The sequence below is a fragment of the Oryx dammah genome, unplaced genomic scaffold (assembly GCF_014754425.2).
Source record: "Oryx dammah isolate SB20612 unplaced genomic scaffold, SCBI_Odam_1.1 HiC_scaffold_12, whole genome shotgun sequence".
NCBI lineage: Eukaryota > Metazoa > Chordata > Mammalia > Artiodactyla > Bovidae > Oryx > Oryx dammah.
In genome coordinates this window covers 71784136-71802882 of record NW_024070196.1, presented here as the reverse complement: position 1 = coordinate 71802882, position 18747 = coordinate 71784136, and the positions used below count along the sequence as shown (strand labels likewise).

Genomic DNA, 18747 nt, shown 5'->3' with positions numbered 1-18747 from the left:
GCGAGCGGAGGGCGGGCCTTGGCGCGCGCAGCCAATCCTGCGCGCGGCCTGCCCGCATTGGGGGAGCCGCCAGGCGGGCTGCAGAGGCCGCCAATCGGCGGCGCGCGGCGCTCGTGGCCGCGGAGCGCGGCCCAATGAACGGCGCGGCTGCGCGGGCGTGACCGGGCGCTGAGGCCGCCGCCGCGCTAACGGTCGCCGCCGGGGCGGGGCTCGGCGCGCGGAGGGCGCCGGGAACGGGGGGAGCCAGGGGGACGCCGGGAGCGAGGGCGCGCGGGGGACGCCGGGAGCGAGGGCGCGCGGTGGACGCCGGGAGCGGGGCGCGGGAGCCCTGGGCGCGCCTCGGGTCTGGGCGAGACCGCAGGCACGCCGACCTCCACGCTTTCCGTGTGCAAGCGGTGAGCGTAACGATAAGGGGGACAAAGACAGGAGGGCGCTGCTGTCCGGCCCTTTTCGGCTCGCTGGTCCTGCGCGGAGCCAGGGCTGCCCCTGCCGAGGCGGGACCTCCCCCGGCACGGAGATGGCTGCAGACCAAAGCCGGCGGTGCGGAGCGAGGGCCGGGCGGGGCCCGTCGGTTTGACGGTGTTACGGAGCCCCCCCACCCCCACCCCCCAACACTCCCTGGCTGCAAGGCCAAGGCGGTGACTTTGCAGGAGACAATTGGGAAGACCGCTCCGCCAGGCGCCCCAGCAAAGGTGCGCACGTCCACCATCAGAGCGGATAAAGACGTGTTGCTTTGTGTCTTCAAGATGCCTCGATTTAAAAAAAAAAAAAAAAAAGGAGGGGAAAAACGCCAGTAAAGGGACATACGGAGGGCCTCCCGAGAAGGACATACTAAAGCCACAAAGGCAAAACCCGTGTGTAATCACAAAGACCCGGCAAACCCACAGGAGGGTCCTTCTACCCTCAAAATGGCCAGTGCTTTTCAAAAAATGTCAAGATCATTCAAGTCAGAGAGAGACTGGGGAGCCCTCTAGGGCTGGAGGAGCAACGACCAAGCGTGATGAGGGGCTCAGGCGAGGGTTATTAGTGGGACAAAGGTCAGCAGATTAGTTAACAATATTGTATCAATGCTAATTTCAGGGTTGTAAATGTTTACTGTGGTTAGGTAAGGTGTTGAGATTTGATCTTGGTGAAGGATACTGGATTCTTTGTTCCATTTTTCAAGTTTGTAGCAAGTTGAAATCATTTCCTAAAAAGAGCCAGGGGAGGGGTGCCGCAGGTCACTAAGCGGGAGGCCCACCTATGCCTTCCCTCCCTGCCTGCCCTCTGCTTGCCAGGCTGTGCCATGTGGTTGGCACCAGGCACCCCACAGCGGGCACTGAGCCCTGTGAGGGTCTGGCTCTTGGACTCAGCCAGCTACTGCCCTTGCCCAGTGCACTCAGAGCCCATGGGAACCCCCAGCCCACCACCCTCCATCTAGCCGCCTCACCACACTTCATTGCCTCGTGAGGTAGGGACCCCACCTACCCAGTCAAGCCTGAGACCTCAGCCCTGCACACTGCAGCCACCTTCCCACTTGGCCTGGCACCACACAGCTGACAGAGAAGGACCTCACCATGGGACCGCCCCGCTGTCCTCAGCTGGCTCCAGCATCGGAGTCACAGAGATCAATGCCTGGGAGCTGGAACCCCAGCACAGGCTGGGGGAGGAAGCCTTTCCCTCTGGGCTTCTGGGTCTCCACCTCAGCCTGGCTCACTTGAGGGGGGTCTCTGCCAGCACAGGAGATCAAAAGACCCGGTGGCGGGGGGTGGGGGGGCGGGTGTCTGCAGACAGGAGCCAGGCGCCAGGCCCAACAGGACTAGACCTGAGGTCTCTGAGGTCCCTAGCTGGCTGTGTGCTCACAGACATGTCTCTGTGCCTGCACATCTCCGCTCAGCATTCCTGGGGCTGGAGAACAAGCAGCTCATCGGGGAAGGGGCAGGAGAGACCCCAGCAGGGACTCAGGGATCAGATGCATCTGGTGACAAGCACAGAGGCCTCTTCTGGGCATGTCAAAGGCCCTTCCAGGAGACAGCTAACCCAGGTCCTGAATCCTCCAAACAACAGAGACCTCGCTTCCAGACACTGGCCTGAGCCAAGAGGACGTGCAAAGGGCCAGCACGGCCATCCTTGGCTCTCCTATCTATCTGGCCGGGGCATCAGAACACAGGGGTGGGACAAATGAAAGGTCTTCACGCTCTTGTTCCAATCGGTCAGTGCACAGCCTGCCTGTCAAGATAAGGGCTTTCTGTTGTGCGGCAGAGACCAAGACGGGGAGGCTGCCTCAGACAGCGTGACTGTCAGGACTTGAGCAAAGACCTGCACGGTGGGGAAGGGGGTGTGCAGCGTGGGCATCTGGGGGAGGAGCCCTTCAGGCAGAGCAAAGTCCTGGGGGCAGGAGCAGCAGTGAGCACTGGGGCAAGCCAGTGAGCCCAGCATGGCTGGACCCCGAGGGCCACCTGGCCTCACCCTGCCCCCTCCTGGCCTGCGGGCTGCGGGGATGTCCCTGCGTCTCCCCAGGCCTGTTTCCTGGTGTGTAAAACAAGGTCACAATTTTTTATTTTGCTTGGCTGCCAAGACAAAGTATGCCAGTGAGGGGCTTATTCTGGTTCGAGGCTGGCCGTCTTGAGGTCGGGTTATCTGTCACAGGCCCTGCTCCCTCTGAGGGCTCCAGGGGACAGCAAGCCCCCCGCCCTGCTTCTGGGGCTCCTTCGCAGGAAGCAGCTTGGCCCCAGCCTTCGCAGGCGTCTGTCTGCGTGCCTGCCCGTCCCTGTGCCACGTGTCCCTTTTTATAAGGACACCGCTCCTACCGATTCTCTTCTGATTATCTCTGGAAATACCTGACGAGGTCATCTGAGGGGCCAGAGCCCAGCGCCATCTCCCAGGGGGCGCCCAGGTCAGCCTAGATCCACAGAACCAAGTCTGGAGCTGCTTCCTCAGGCCCGGGCTACCAGGAGCGCAGGGCAAAGGGCACATGGGGAGCGCGGGCAGCAGACACCTGAAAGCCTCTCCGGATGGCCCTGCACCAGCGCAGTGGCGCCCCCAAGGGCGGCATGGCTGGCCGGGGGGAGGGGGGGCCTGTGATGCAGGCAGAGGGCACCGGCCGTGCCGGAGCCGGGGGCTTGGCCAATGGCAGCTCCGCAGGATGCGGTAGGCAGGGAGCGGCACAGGCTGCCTCACAAGGGGCCACCTCCCGCTGGGCCGTGAGGGGCGAAGAGGGGACAGACGAGGGCCAGGGAGGCAGGGCGGGCCGGGGGGTCCACCCGAGCTGTCAGTGCGCTGAGGAAGCCAGGTCAGGGGTCGGCCGCCGAGGCGGACGGAAGCTGGGTGCCCACGCAGGACGCAGGACTCCGGGTGCCCAGCCCCAGCTGGGGAGAGGAGCACCAGGGTGCTCGTCCAAAACCAGGGCCCAGGGCTGCATGGAGGACGGACGCCACTGCCCCCCTGGCTGGTGCACAGCCCCCCAAGCACCCGCGGGCCTCCGCAGGCCTGACCCCACGGCCCGTGGGGTGCAGGGCACCCACCTGCACTGGAGTCTGCGGACCAGAAGGGCAGCGCCCCAGCCCACACAGGCACCCTGTCTCACAGTCAAGGCGTGGAATGCACCGGCCTCAGTTTTATTGTCAGCATCCCCCATTCACGCACAGAGTCCTGCGCCGTGTAGTTCCTTGGGAGAAGGAGAACAGCGGGGGCCTCTGTGTGCCCTCCCTGAGACGGGCCTGCCTGGAGCCCGGGAGCCCCGGGCAGCGCAGTGCGCACAGACGCCCCTCATGGACGGCCCCAGGCTGCGTCTCTCTAGGGAGAGGCTTTCATCCCTCCAGACGGCCTGTCCCCTTCCAGGAGCAGGGCTGGGGGCAGCGAGGACCATGGCCAGGACAGGAGGGGCTGCTCCGAAGCGGACGTCCACTCTTGTGTCTGGACCGTGGCGAGACTGAGGACGACGCGCATGAGGGTGAGAGGCACTCGCCGCGGGGCCGGCTCTTGCGGGTGGCACGCCTGCAGCATGTGTGCGTCTGAGCGCGTGTGCACATGCCTATGGCCTGCAGTGTGTGCACGCCTGCATGACGTGTGCTACAGGAGGCTCTGCACACGGGCAGGGGAGGCCCAGCACCCTGACTGCAGGCAGCTGTCATTTCCAGGGCCCAAGGCTGGACCCCGAGCTAGACCCAGGGACGCAGACGGTTCACACAGAGGGCTCTGCCCTGGGGGACGCTGGCCGGGTCACAGGCAGTACCTGTGGCAGGGCCTCCAGGGAGCCCCAGCCACAGTGGCTGCGGGCTAGCTCTGCAGCCGGAACTCATGGGTAATGGTCTCCCAGCGGGTGGGGTCCGAGCCCAGCATGCTGCGCTCCGTGAAAGTCACGTGCCCACTGGCATCCACGAGGATGACCGTGTTGGTCCTGAAAGAGTGCAGGGCCCACGTTCAGCCCCGAAAGGTGCAGATCCGAGGTGGGAGGGGCCTCGCCGGGCCCCGGCCTGGCTCCGGTCTCGGGGCGCTCAGGCCCAGTGCCTCTGGGCACTGAGCTGGGGGCCCCACAGGTTTCTGCCCAGCAGGACCACCCCACCACCACTCGGCAGGTGGGCCCTGGGCTGACGAGGCAGAACACCCAGGGCTCCCAGCCAGGGAGGCGGCGGGAGGGGCTGGGGAGGCGGGCGCCCCAGGGGTGGAGGCGGCACCTGTGCCAGCCTGTCCTACCTGGTGCCGTAGTCCGGGCAGCGCACGCACACGGCCGCGTACTTGCTGAGGATGGGCCGCACGTACTCCCTGCCCTGGGCCTCGATGGCCGGGTCTGGCAGCTGCCTGAAGGACAGAGGCGGCGTTCTTGCTACCAGCTCGGAGCCCTGCAGTGCCCAGGAGTCCACCAGACTGGGTGGGGGAACCACGCGAGCTACTCCCTGCACGTCCCAGGTCAGGGCCCGGAACCCCCACTCAACCTGTGACTCGGGGCTCCTCCGTGGGGGCCACGGGATAGCGACTGCCACCCTGTCCCTGTGCCAGGGCCCCCAGGGCTGCCCGGGGCCCAACCACGCAGGCCCCACGGACAGAAGCAGCCGGCTCGCAGAGCCTCGGTGTGTGTGCAGGGGGCACTCACGCCTCGTCGTTGCTGAGCACGTCTAGGAGCTGGGCCACCAGTGCATCCCTGGGGAGCTCCCGGCCCCGCTCCACGGCCTCCAGGAAGAGCTGCTTCCCGAAGCACAGCTTCCTCCAGGGTGTCTCCAGCAGCGCATTACTCAGCCCATAGGTCCCTGCAGGAGGCCAAGGGTTCTGCCAGCATGGGAGTGGGGGACTGTGACCCACACTCCACCCACCCACCCCTTCTCTGCACGCCTCCGTCTCCAGGAACTTTTCAGGCCTGGCTGTGGGCAGGGCTCGGGTGATCGGAATCAACACCAGGGTAAGGTCCGTCCCTAAGTCGGGGGAGCCCGAGGTGGGGTACACCTGAGAGGGTTCAGGCTGAGAACCCCACAACCTCAGGCCAGGAGGCTGCCTGCCGGGGTTAGCCGGGGTCAGGGAGCCCGACCCTGGGAAGCCCCAGGTGCCAACACGTAAACAGGACATCATCAAAATGTAAAATGACGCGCCTCAGAAGACACCAACAAGAAGGCAGGAAGACAGAATGGAAAAAAAACATTAGAAAAATCAAGTATCTGATGGGAGACTTGTATTCAGAACACATAAAATGATTCTTGCAATTCAGTAACAGAAAGACGACCCAACCGAAAAATAGGGAGAGGACTTGAGTAGACATTTCTCCGAATAAGACCCAAGAATGACCAACAAGCAGGTGAAAAGCTGCTCAGTATCATTAACTACCAGGGAAACGCAGACCAAGGCCACAGGGCGACCACCTCAGGCCGGGGACAGCGCGATGAGAGGTCGGCCTCAGGCCGGGGACAGCCGCGATGAGAGGTCGGCCAGGGGCAAGCCTCAGGCCGGGGACAGCCGCGATGAGAGGTCGGCCAGGGGCAAGCCTCAGGCCGGGGACAGCCGCGAAGAGAGGTCGGCCAGTGGCAAGCCCTGGCCAGACTCGTAAAGTTGCTGCTGGCAATGTAAAATGGTGCAGCTGCTTTGGGAAACAGCCTGGCAATTCATCAAACGTCCAGTTACTTTACAATCTGCCAACTCCACTCAAAGTACCCACACAACAGAGATGAAGGTACCCACGCTAAAATGTGGAATCAACGTTCACAGCAGCCAATAGCAGGGACAACCAAGTACCCTTCAGCAGGCAAGGGATACACGAGGCAGAAAACCCACAGGACGGAATACTGTCGGTCACAAAAAGGAACGGAGCCTGCACACCACGGAAGGATGAGCCTTGAAAGCGTTCCTCAAAGGGAAAGGCCAGACACAAAAGGCTGGTACTGTCTGCGCCTGTCTACGTAAGTTGTGCAGGGTGGGCAAACCCACAGAGATAGAAAGCAAACAGTGGTCTCCAGGGCTGGGGGTAACTGCCAGCCCTGGGGGGTGAGCGTCCCTTCTGGAGTTGGAGTTTGGTGACGGCTGCACCACTTTGGAGACACTGAAAACGACTGAAGACATGCTCCAATGGGTGGGCTGGATGCCGCATGGCCACGGCTCGATGGGGCAGTTCCTTTTTTTCTTTTAAAGTAACACGGAGGGCTTCCCTGGTGGCTCAGGGGTAAAGAATCCACCTGCCAGCGCAGGAGACAGGCTCGATCCCTGACCCAGGGAGACCCCACGTGCTGTGGGGCATCTCTGCCCCTGTGCCACGACTGCGGGGCCTGCCCTGGAGACCCTGCTCCACAAGGGAGGCCACAACTAGGGCGAGCCCAAGCAGCAAGGGAGACCCAGCACAGCCAAAAATGAACAAATAGATACAATTTTTTAAAGAAACAGAAAGTGACAGGGATCGGGGGGGTAGGCTCTGGGCGACACAACAGTGGAGAGGTGACAAGAATTTTGTCCCAGCAGCGATTCGCAGACGAGCAGCCTCTCCGGGCTTGGCTGAGGGCAGTGTGGGGGGTCCCGGCACTGCCACAGGGGTCACAGAACTGGGGGCACCAGGGGCTCCGCACGGGCAGAAGCAGCCCGCCTGTGCGCCAGGTGAGGCCACAGCCACCACCGGCCACAGGGGCACCAACGGCTGCAAACAGCCGCAGGAGAGATACTGGCAGAGCCCCAGGCCCGGAAAGCGGCAAGGGGCCCCCAGGGGAGTGGCCCACCCTGCGCCACCCGCCGGGGCGGCCTCACCTGGTGCCAGGACGACAGGCTCCCGCTCCCCCCGGTTTCCGTAGTAGCAAATGACGTCTCCCTTCTCTGCACTGCAGCCAAGGGCAGAGAGGGTCAGCTGGGGCCACGGGGGCCACACCCTTCTGCACAGGCGCCCGTTATGAGCTACCTGTGCTCGACCAGCCCAACACCTCTCTGTGTCAACACGGGCCTGCCCACAACCCAACCGCCTTGTCCCCAGGGCCCCTGCAGGGCCCAGCAGCCCGGCTCCTGAACCTCACAGCCAGGGCAGCCACCCAGGGCTCCAGGGACCCAGCCTCCCTGGGTGAACCGCTCCTCCCGCCTTGGGGACAGGCCCCCACCCCACCCCTCGCTGCCCACCCCACCCCGGGCAGGGAATGCCCCTCGCCCACAGGGCCCACAGCTGGCTTGGCCGGCGTCAAGGCCCCTTGGCAGCTCCGGACAGGCCAACAGACAGCTCCCGAGCCCTCAGAGGACCTGGGGTCGCCTCGCTGTCCTTGGCCCGGCCCCGGAAGGTGGTGGGGCATCCCCGCCTGAAGACCTACCTCAGGTCGCCCGCGATGAGGTTGAAGCCGTTGTACAGATGGCCCTCGGCCGAGACCTTCTTCAGGTAGGACAAGCTGTCCATGTCCGAGGTCAGGAACTGGGCCACGAGCTCGCCTGTGGCAGGGGACACACGCCCACGAAAGGGTGGCAGGACTGAGCCCCTCCCGGGAGACAACGGCCCCCCGGGCCTGCGCCCCCTTCACCGACCGGCAGGCTAGGAGGTGAGCGTGGAGACTTCCGACTCTGAACATCCTCCTGCTGAGCCCCCACAGGGAGGTCCAGCACAAGGGGACGCCGCAGACGGCGCGTGTCCACAGGGCGGGGGGTGACCACACAGTGGTCGGGGGCCAGGCCGCGGCGGCTCCCGGCATCACCAGCCAGGGGGCTGCAGGGCCCCCCTCCTCGCCCCGCCTCCTGCCCCTGCAGGCGTCCGCGAGCCCCCAGCCCCGTACCTCGGCCCCGGGCATCCTGGTTCAGCCGCGGCTGCAAGTAGTTGGTGAGCGCGGCCAGCTTGCCCCGCGTGCTGATGCCCAGCCACGTGCCGCCCTCCTTGCCTTCCTCCATGTCCAGCCCTGCAACGCACAGCAGGGTCACCAGCAGCCCCGGGGCTCAAACTCCGCGGGACGAGGCAGCCTGCAGGCCCACTGATCTGTGGGGGGGCCTCCATCCGGGACACCTGCTGTCCCCGGGACCCCCGGCCCGCGCACACAGGCCGGCACCTGGGTGGGCGTCAGGCCAGGGAGCACACAGCACCAGCTCTGCTGCGGAAACCGCACCAGGCCCCGGTCAGGTGCAGGGACACTGGCTGCCATCCCTGGGCGGGACCAGGCTTCACTAGGAGCCCTCCTGCTACAGCCCTCCACGCCCACGGGCCCACCCTGGGCTGGCAAGGTGCCCACAGCCACCAGCAGTGACTTCCAAGGCCGGCGGGGTCACTTTGCTTGAAGACTGGGGTGGAAACAACTACGTCAACACGTTACTATTACAACAATAATAAATTGCTAGAGTACAGGCTACATTGCTCAGTCATGTCCGACTCTTTGCGACCCCATGGACTGTAGCCTGCCAGGCTCTTCTGTCCGTGGAATTTACCAGGCAAGAATACTGGAGTGGGTTGCCTTATCCTCCCCAAGGGAAATTACAATAGTAGAAGAAGTAAAAGAGGGAAAGATCTGAAAAAAGTATTGAAATAAAACTGCCCTTATTTGTATGTGAAGAAGATCCAAAGAGAATCTACAAAAAAAAAAAAAAAAGCCTTCCATAACTAATAAGTAAATACTAGTAAGAACTGGAAAATGAAAATTTAATTAATCATTTACAACGGCAGCAAATGATTTTCAAAACACACAGGAAAACGTTACAGGAAAGACGTGTGCCGAGGACGCACGTCAGGCAGACCGGACTGAAGGAAGAGCCCCGCTCGGCGCTCGGACGCACACATGGTCAAGAGGAGCTCTGCCAGAGCGTGGGCAAAAGGGAGCCCTCCAGCACCGCTGGGGGGGCGCACGCTGGTGCAGCCACGGTGAAGACCAGTACGGAGGCTCTTTAGGGCACTAGCGACCCAGCAAGTTCCACGCGACCCAGCAAGCCCACTCCTGGGGTGCGTATCTGGACAAACGGCAAGGAAAGCTCCACGCACCCCAGTGTCCACCTCAGCACCGTTCACAGCACTCACTGTGCAAAAACAAAGTGGGTGCTCGTCACCAGGTGAACGGACGAAGGTGCGGTGTGTTCACACAACCGAATACTGTTCAGCCGCAAGAGCCAAACAATGGCACTTGCAGCAACATGGTGAACGCAGAGACCGTCATGTTGAGTGAACTGAGTCACACAAAGACAGACAAACACCATCCAGTATGCCTTTCACGTGAAGCTAAAATGTGACCCAGTGCCTAAGACTCCTGGGCCCAATGCAGAGGGACCAGGTTCGATCCCTGGTCAGGGAACTAGATCCCGCATGTGGCAACTAAAGATTCCCGACGCTGCAGCTAAGACCCCGCAGAGCCGAATAAATCCTCTAAAAATGAACTGCGTCACAAATGGACGTATCTACGAAGCAAGCAGGCTCACAGACACCGAGCGCAGACCTGTGGTGGCCAAGGGGGAGGGAGAGGGAGTTAGGGGTGAGCAGAGGCAAGCTCGGGTACATAGGGCGAATACACAAGACCCTACCACACAGCACAAAACACTACGCTCAACGTCTTGCAATAAACCCGACAGCAAGCGTGATGGAAAAGAACGTATGTACACGCGTAAACCGGAGTCACTGTGTTCAGAAGAAACCAACGCAACTCTGTAAATAAACTGGAACAGAAAGGGTGACGGTTCTCTGCAAACTACCGAGAGCGACCACAATCAAATGAAGACCTGGCAGGCTGGCGTTTTATAGAAACCACAGATCTGAGCGTAACCAAAACCAGAAGGCTTCCAGAACCACACAGAGGAAGGTATCTTTGCAATCTCACGATAGGCAAAGCCTTTGGGTAAGATGCAGAAAAACCTATGACAAACCTAGGCAGCATATTAAAAAGCAGAGACATCACTTTGCCAACACAAGTCTGTATTGTCAAAGCTATGGTTTTCCCAGTAGCCATGCATGGATGTGAGAGTTGGACCATAAAGAAGGCTGAGCACCATAGAATTGATGCTTTTGACCTGTGGTGTTGGAGAAGACTCTTGAGAGTCCCTTGGACTGCAAGGAGATCCAACCAGTCCATCCTAAAGGAAATCAGTCCTGAATATTCATTGGAAGGACTGATGCTGAAGCTGAAACTCAAAGATTTTGGCCACCTGACGCAAAGAACTGACTCATTTAAAAAGACCTTGATGGTGGGAAAGATTGAAGAGAGGAGAAGGGGACGACAGAGGATGACATGGTTGCATGACATCACCTACTCAACGGACATGAGTCTGAGCAAGCTCTGGGAGTTGGTCACGGACAGGGAGGCCTGGCATGCAGGAGTCCACGGGGTCGCAGAGAGCTGGTGATGACAGCAACAGCAAGCCCAGGACAGTCCTTGGCCACGCCCACGGGCTCCCCTCAGTCGCCCTCCAGCGGCGCCCAGGCCTCTGGGAAGCCAGGCCAGCCCGGGCAAAGACCCCACACAGGACCGCCATGCCCAGAGCTCAGGGCGCAGGGGCCAGCCCACCCCACTCCGTCCCCCACCCGTGCTCTCCCCACCTCCCGCAGGACCTGCTCCTTCTTCCTGCACCCAGCCTCCTCAGCCCGACTCTGCACACGGGAAGCCTTTGTGGATGTCTGAGGGCCCTGGCCCGCGCACGCACACATGCCCTCTCGGTGGGCCTGCCCACAGTGCCAGGCACTACGCTGTGCCGGCTGCTGCTCCCAAGGGGCCCATCTGCTCCACAGGGCCCCCGTCGGCCCCCAAACTCCGGCGGCCCTGCCTGGGGCCAGGGGTGCGCGAGGGCACCATAAGCACGTGCAGCTGCACACACACACGTGCCGCCAGGCGGAAGACCAGCCCCAGCGGAGGGTGGATGCAGGTACAGCCCTCACCTTCCGGCGCTTCCCCAGGGCACCTGGGCGCGCGGAGAGCAGGGACACTCACCGCTGAGGACCTCGTTGTTGCTCCCCCAGAAGTCCGCGGCCCTGGCCGGCCGGTGGTAGAACTCGTCCCTGTTGGCGGCCAGGATAAGCCTGAGGAGAGAGCAAGGAGAAGGGGCTCGGGGGCACTGGAACGTGGAACAGCCTGGGTTTTCCTCTCGTTACCAAGACGATGGTGCCTCAGTAGTCAGGACGCATCCCCACCCATCCCCGGAGGGAGAAAGCAGACTTGGCCCAGCCCCGGTCCCTGCTCACCAGGCGCCTGCTCCGCCCATGGGCCCCTTCCCTGAGGACGCCCCGTGAAACCCCCAGCAGCGCTGAGGGTGTCCCAGGGCTGCTCCCTCCTGCACTTCGGGGCGTCTCTGGGAGGGGGCAGCTGAGGACTTCTCTGTGTTTCCTTCCTGTTTAGTATTATAAATCAAACAAGTATTTATTTGGCAACTAGAAAACATGGTGATGTTTTCAGAGCACTGGTTTTGAGGTACAAAATGGTTTTGCCACTTAAAATAACTGCGCGGGAAGAGCCCCCGGAGAGGGTCATGGCAACCTGCTGCAGTACTCGTCTGGGAAACCCCAACACGCCAGGCAGCTGCAAGAGAGTCCCACATGACTTACGACTAAACAACAAGCTGTTCCTCTGCCTCCAGTTTCTCGGCTTTCGATCTAGGAAGTCTGTGGCCATGAGGGTCAGCAAACACAACCTCCCCAATAGGTCTGAACATTCAAAACTACCCCAAGCTCTAGAGGGACCTCCCTGGCAGTCCAGTGGTGAAGACTCTGTTCCTCTGCTGTGGGGGTTGTGGTGGGATCCCTAATCAGGGAACTAAAATCCTGAGTGAGGCTTGGCAGGGGCCCAATACCCCAAAAATCAACAACAGAAGCAACTACAAACACAGGTGGTAATCAAGTGGGCGGGGCCACCCTGAAGGCTCCCAGAGACCAGTGTCTGTCTCTGATGAGGGGCCCTCCCAGCAGCACGGCATGGGCTGGCGTGGGGCCGGGGTCCAGCCCGCACTCGGTGGTCAGATCCTCAGAACTCTCCAAGAATACCATTCACGTGGACGCCTGACGCCATGAACACTGGCTTGTGGGGAATGCTGGCTTGTGCAGCCCAACACCCACCCATCGTCTCAGCCAGGGGCTCAGCTCGAGGCCCTGGGGGCGATGCAGGTGCTGGCCAGTGGGGCCTCCGCTGCTGCAGGGGTCAGTCCCCTGAAGCCACACGACCAGGCCGCCTGGTCTCCCCTGTCGTGGGCCAGGGTCACTCTCCTCTCGGAGGCCGCCCACAAGCTCTGGCCATGGGCCTCTACGAGAGCAGCAGGGGTCAGGCTCCCCCCGCCAGGACACACCCCCTGTGAACTCGGGGTCACCTGATTCAAGGCTTCCATCATTTGGCAAAACATGGAGGTTCCGAGTGCTGGACAACAAAAGGCAGGGGGTACAGAGGTCAGGGCCTCCCAGTGGGGGTCATACCCAGGCAGGGCATGGGGGGTGGGGCAGGCGTGTCCAGCCAAGGACAGCCCCAGGAGGGTCGGACACCAGTGCATGTGGGCAAGTGCACAGCCCAGGAGGCGGGCCAAACCCGAGGGCACCTGAGGGGTCACGCCGGGGGTGATGGCAATGGGAGGTGACGTGAGGAGGGGTGGGTGCCCCCAAAACAGAGCTGTGGGGCGGCAACCAGGGGTGCAGTGCAGGGCGCAGACGAGGGGCCCAGGCGGCCTCAGCCTGGAGCTACTCAGCTGAGCCCCTCACACCGCAGGGCCCCGCACGCACCTCAGCCCCGCAACCAGGCACGCTGTCTCCCTCCCCCCACACCTCCAAGGGTGCTCCGCCGAACAGCCCACAGGGCGCGCTCTCGTGCGGAGGGCCCGGACCACAGGAGAGCTTGGCAGTGCAGCACCCGCGCCCACCACCACCCTGCCCAGGGCTCTGCGGCGGCGGCGGGCCCAGTTTTGTCAGCAGAGGGCACCGCAGGGATGCTGCTGGGGACAGGTTTTCGCTCCCTGGCTTGGGGCACGGCCCAGACGGTGGCCAGTGCAAGCGGGCAGACTTCCAGCAAGTGCCCAGAGAGCTCTGGCCACCCAGTGTGCCAGCCCGGGCTGGGGCTCAGCCCAGGGCGGAGGGCGGGCTCTGCCCCTGGGCACCCTGGCCCCCCAGTGGCTAATCATCCCACACTAGAGCTCCCTGCTATACTCACAGCCTTGGGGCTCTGTCCACTGCCTGGACCCCAACTCCCAGCTCGCTCTGCTGGGGGCTGTCAAGGGCCAGCTCCCAGCCCTCAGCCAGGCCCTGCGGCCCACTCCCCTGCAGGAGGAGACGCTGGGCACCGTTCACTCCCTGGCCTGGAGTGAGTGACCTCAGCCACGTGTCAGGCATTCAAGGAACAGCTGAAATGACCCAGGTCCTGCAACAATGGCAACTTCACAGCAACTGCACCGGTGACTCGTCTGTGGTTGGGGGTCACAACCCAGCCTCCCTCTCTGTGTGTATCAGTGTCAGAGGGGTCTCCACCATGGACCTGGAGGACGGAGGGGTGCCCCCCAGAGCCGGCAGCCCTTCCCTGGCCTCAGCCTCCTGCCTGCTCCGGTGGGTCCCCCAGCTCCCCTGACCCCCACACAGGCGGCCCTCAGCACGCAGGCTGCTTGCTCGCCCAGGGCTCCAGCCCCAGGCCAGCCTCCCGCATGGCCACTCCGTCCTGCTGCCACCGGGCCCCAGCTGGGGGCACCGGGCTGTGCACACGCCCACTCCACCCTCTGTCCTGCCCACGCGGCCGTCTCCAGCGTCTGAGTCTGAGGACCTCTGCACATCGACTCGGGGTCCCCGCCCCCAGAGGAACCCCCTGCGGGGCCCACCTGAGCAGCTGCTCTCGGGGGACCTGGGCGCTAGCCTGTGCCCACCCCCCATGCGGTGCGCACGCGGGCGCCCGAGGCCGAGTGGGACAGCGGGTGCAGCCCGGGGGGGTTACCTGTACGCATTTTTGGAAGCAGGACGAGGGTCAAACTTGAAGAAGATGATGCACATGGGTCCCGCGGAGCTCGGCTCCAGGGGCCACAGGCTCTGCAGGAGGAGGAGAGGCGCTGAGTGAGCGGCGGCGGCAGGCCCGCCTCCCTGGACAGGGGCCTGCGCGGCACGGGCTGCAGTGCTTGCCGTCTTCGTAAACGTGCTCCGGCGCAGGGCCAGACGCACCCCCGAGGCCGGTGACCTCGCTGGCCCTGGTGGCCGGCGATCACTGCCTGGTCTGGGGCCTGAAACACAGCATCTCCCGTCTCAGGACTCACAGGAGGACGCTCCCAGCACACCGACCCGCCTACAAAGCAGGCACGCGACGAGGGAGCCCCGGCCGCCCCGCACGGAGATGCCGAGGAAGGCTGGAGCCCACGGACAGCGTCACAGCCACGACCACGACGCAGAGCCACGCGGCAGCCGCCCGGCTTGTGGCCTTCCGCGCCCCCTCCCCTCATTCTGCTCCCAGGTCTGGCCGGGGCAGTTGCCAGGCTCTGGGTGCACCCAGCACTCCCCCCGGCGGTGCCCACAGGCCCGGCGGGAGTCTAAGTCCTCCAGGACTCAGCCTCATGCTTGTTCAGGCACAGGTGTGCTGACGGCCCAGCCCACCAACCTCTGCCCTCAGTAAGGCGCCGTGGCCGTGCAGGGGAGGCGGGGCTGTGGTGACGAGTGCTGTGTGCAGGAGCCCAGGGCACCGCACCACACGCAGCGCCCACACAGAAAGCCCTGGGGGTCGTGTGGACGGGCCGGGTCCCCGCCCATCAGGGGCACTGGTGCCCATCATCCCGGGAGTGCCTGGCAATCCCCATCCTGTGGGCAGACCATTGGGACCAACCTCCTTGGTAAAAGTGACTCAAAGCACTTGAAAATACATGGAAAATCCTCAAAGCCAAGAGCTGACAAGGTCGTGCAGGATTTAGCTGACATCTGAGAGAACAGAGAAACCCAGAGAAGAGAGCAGGGAACAGTGCCCACTCCTGCCCCAGGGGCCGCCCATGGTGCAACCTGGGCTCTGGCGGCCTCGGGGGCTTGTGGGAACAGGGGCCCAGTGTGTCTGCACGGCCACACGGGGGCTGGGCAGGGAAGGTGCACAGAAGTGGGGGGGTGGTCTCTAAGAAGCTGCATGTGCAGAGCCAGGGTCACCTGGGGTGCCCAGGGACTTGGCCTCAGGGGTATCTGCACTGGCAGTGCCCCTGGGCACTGGGCACACTGAAGTTTCCGTCTTTCTCCCAGACTTCCGAGAGTCTCTGGAATGATTTCCAGGACAGAGAGCAGCGCGGCGGAAAGACCCGCATAACGAAACGGAGCACCGCGAGCAGCAAGCAGCAGGGCTCCCCACACACCCCATGACCCCTCCCGTCTGAGCGCAGGAAAGGGGCTCGGGAACACTCGTGCAGAGAGGACACCGGGGGCCTCCCAGCGCCGGAAAGACCCTCCAGAAGCAGCAGCCTCAGGGACCTCCCTGCACGCCCAACACAGGGGCGCGGGTTTGATCCCTGGTCGGGGAACTAAGGTACGGTGAGACCCGCGGCAAGGGCAGGTCAGACACGGAAGATGGGACAGTCGGCTGGACCACCCAGGAGGCAGGGCAGAGTGACGGGCAGCCACTGGGTGCCTCAGGACCCTGGCATCCCACCTGCCCCGTGACCAGCGTGCAGCACCCAAGACACAGACCCCCGCTCCCCCAGGGGCTGCTCACCCCTAGACACACGGATGCCCCAGGCAGGTCAGCCAGGGCCATCTGCAGCGGCCAGGCTGGCCGCGGGCTGCGGGAGGAGCCCCGCCAGGTGGGAGGGCCGCCTTGCCGGGAACACGCCACGCTGAATGTGCACCCCCTGGCCTGCCCTTGCCTGCCACGCCCAGCCCAGGCTGTGTGCCGGGCTCCAGGGGCCCACCAGCCACTGCTGAGCACTGGCCGGACGCAGAGCCCCTCTGCTACAGGGCCCCCGCGTCCGAGCCGCCCGGGGCGCGGGTAGACCAGCCCCCAGGATGTGGCAGTGAGCAGGGCTCCCGGTCCCAAGAAGGCCGCGGCGGGTCTCGGGGCAGGTGTGGGCGCGGGCCCAGGGCTGCGGCCTCAGGGCTGCGGCCTCAGTGCAGACGCAGTCATCGGGAAGGAGGGGCCAGAGGAAAGCCAGCCCCTGGGGAGGGGACCATCAGGAACTGCCTTTCTCTCCAGCCCCTCACCCCCCACTCAGCAGGCCTGCTGCCCCGGCCCCTCCCCGCCCCTGCGCCTCCCTGCCCCGCCCCGCCCCGCCCCCGCCCCTCCCTGCCCCCGCCCCGCCCCGCCCCTCACCCCCCACTCAGCAGGCCTGCTCTCCTGCCCCCTCCCCGCCCCACATCTCCCCGCCCCCCGCCCGCGCCCTCCTCCCGGGCCTCCTCCCAGCCTGCCCAGCCCAGGCCCAGCGACGGGCTCCACACCCGCTCTGGGGTCTGAGTCCTCCCTGACGGCCCCGCTGCCGCCCAGGGCTCCCAGGGCAAGCCCTGAACACCGCACTGGGTCCCCTCCGCTTGCTTCCTGAGACTTCTGAGGTCCGGGCGGGCAGCGAGCTGAGGCTCAAGGTGAACCTAATGCTCCAGATGAGCCGGGGCTCCTCCTCTCCAAGCGACACCAAGGCCGGAGTCAGGACAAGGCCATCCCGAAGGGCGCCGGGCCGGGGGCGCTGGGGGATGCTGTTCCTGGCCCTCTCGGGGGTCCCCACCCCGCCCGGCCCAGCTCCACCTGCAGCCCAGGGTGCCCACAGGCCCAGGGCAGTCTGAGAAGTCGGAACTCTGCAGTCCTTGCACAGCCCCGAGGGCCAGGCGGGCAGGAAGGCCCCAGGCTGAAGTGGACGCATGGAGGTGGGCGAAGCTGGGGGCACCGGACGCTGGAGGAAGCCGCCCAGCCCGGCGGGCAGGGGGGGCCGCGGTGCTGACAGCCCCCTGCCAGGGGTGCCAGCCGCAGTCAAGACACCAGCTGCCCACCCTCTGCGGGCGAGGGGGCTTGGCTCGCGGCAAGCAGGGTGGCCGGGGGGGACCCAGGCCGAGGGGGGGCAGGGTCCCCGCTGATGGGGTGGCCGCCACAGAAGTCAGCTCTCTGGGCTCGGGGACACATGGGCCTGGAGCAGCGAGGGCCCCAAGGCCGCAGGCAGGGCAAGGACAGTGGCAGTGCGTTCCTGGGCGGGCTCCTCCCACATCAAGTGCTCAGCGGCGTCATTGCTGAAGCCACCTGCATCCCGCTGGGGGTGCAGCCAGGCCCCAGAGCAGTCCCCAGGGAAGGAAGCCCCCAGACCAGACGGCAGCCTGGGCTGAAGAGGGGAGGCCGCCCAGGACCACAGCTTGGAGACAGAGATGGCGGAACACCCGGGGGAGGAGTCACCCAGGAGCTACTGGTTGGCTGTGTGCTTCCAGACCTTTCTTGGCAAAGTACGGGTGCACACCGGGGCCACCATGCACCCAGGACCCCGCCACCCCGTCTTCCTGCCCGCTGGCCGTCAGTCTGCAACCCCCGTGGCAGGAGGTACTCCGTGCGTCTGCTGGCTGCTGTCCCGCAGCGCGGTGGCCGGGGCGGGGCCCTGCCTGCTGCCCGAGCTGCCCCCAGGCGAAGCTGCCTGTCCTCCCAGAGCATGTGTCTCCATCCAAGCCGCACGGGACGTGCCCCCTCGTCCCAGAGCGACACCCCTTTCTCCTGAGCTCCACGCACAGCTGCCTTTGGGCTCCATTCTCGGACGTGTCTGCCTGGGTGGAGGCATGAGCCAGGGACCCCCGCACTCCCCAGGGGACGGCATCCCGTGTACCACCGGGCCTCCCCGGACACCCACCACGCAACCCTTTGGGCCCCAAGCTTCAGCACATGCTGAGCCGTCTCGAGCAGGAGTCTCCTGCTCAGCGTTCCCCAGAAGCCCCCGGCACTGACGGATCGGGCACACCAGGCGCCCATGTTCGTGAGGTCACCAGAGCCAGAGGCCAGCCTGCCTGTCCGGGGACCCACAGGTGTTCCCAGTCTCGTGCTGGGGTGGGTCCACACCCTGATCTGGGCAGCGGCCGCGGGGCTCGCTCTGCGCCATCCGCGTGCTGGCCGCTTGGAACGGGCGCCCTTCCTGGGGGAACTGGAGCACCCTCCCGGAAAGTTGCCCACAAGAAGACCACGACAGACCCCACTCTCTTCCCCACATGCTCTGAGCTGTTCTAGGGGCAGGCAAGAAGAGGGGTTCTCAGCAGACCAAGGAGGCCAGATCCAGCCCCAGCTCAGAGCAGCCAGCAGCCAAGAGTTTGGCACAAGGACCTGTGCTCTCAGGTGGCCGATGGCTGGGGTGGGGGCCTGCACTCTCAGCTAAAAAGGCAAAGAGGCTCTGGGTCAAGGGGGAACACCCGAATAAGGGCACACCCGGACAAGGGAGCACACCCGGACACAAGGAGGCACACCCGGACACGGGGAAACACCCGGACACGGGGAAACACCC

General features: G+C 64.2%; 1 protein-coding gene and 1 long non-coding RNA gene across 2 annotated transcripts in view; one reads left to right on the top strand and one right to left on the bottom strand.

The window, feature by feature from the left end:
- Positions 1-3575: 3575 nt before the first annotated feature.
- TANGO2 (transport and golgi organization 2 homolog) overlaps positions 3576-18747 on the bottom strand; it is an 18289-nt gene continuing 3117 nt past the window's right edge. Inside the window, exons 2-9 of the mRNA XM_040251273.1 lie at positions 14271-14362; positions 11310-11398; positions 8193-8312; positions 7740-7854; positions 7195-7265; positions 5072-5225; positions 4675-4779; positions 3576-4378 (exon numbers count right to left, since the gene is read on the bottom strand). Of these exons, the coding sequence (XP_040107207.1) occupies positions 4258-4378; positions 4675-4779; positions 5072-5225; positions 7195-7265; positions 7740-7854; positions 8193-8312; positions 11310-11398; positions 14271-14326 (831 nt within the window). The 5' untranslated portion in view covers positions 14327-14362 and the 3' untranslated portion in view covers positions 3576-4257. The remainder of the gene's footprint in view (positions 4379-4674; positions 4780-5071; positions 5226-7194; positions 7266-7739; positions 7855-8192; positions 8313-11309; positions 11399-14270; positions 14363-18747) is intronic.
- On the top strand, positions 5207-6322 carry LOC120871374. Its single transcript, XR_005723011.1, has 2 exons — positions 5207-5855; positions 5980-6322. It is a non-coding gene; the product is annotated as an uncharacterized LOC120871374 (long non-coding RNA).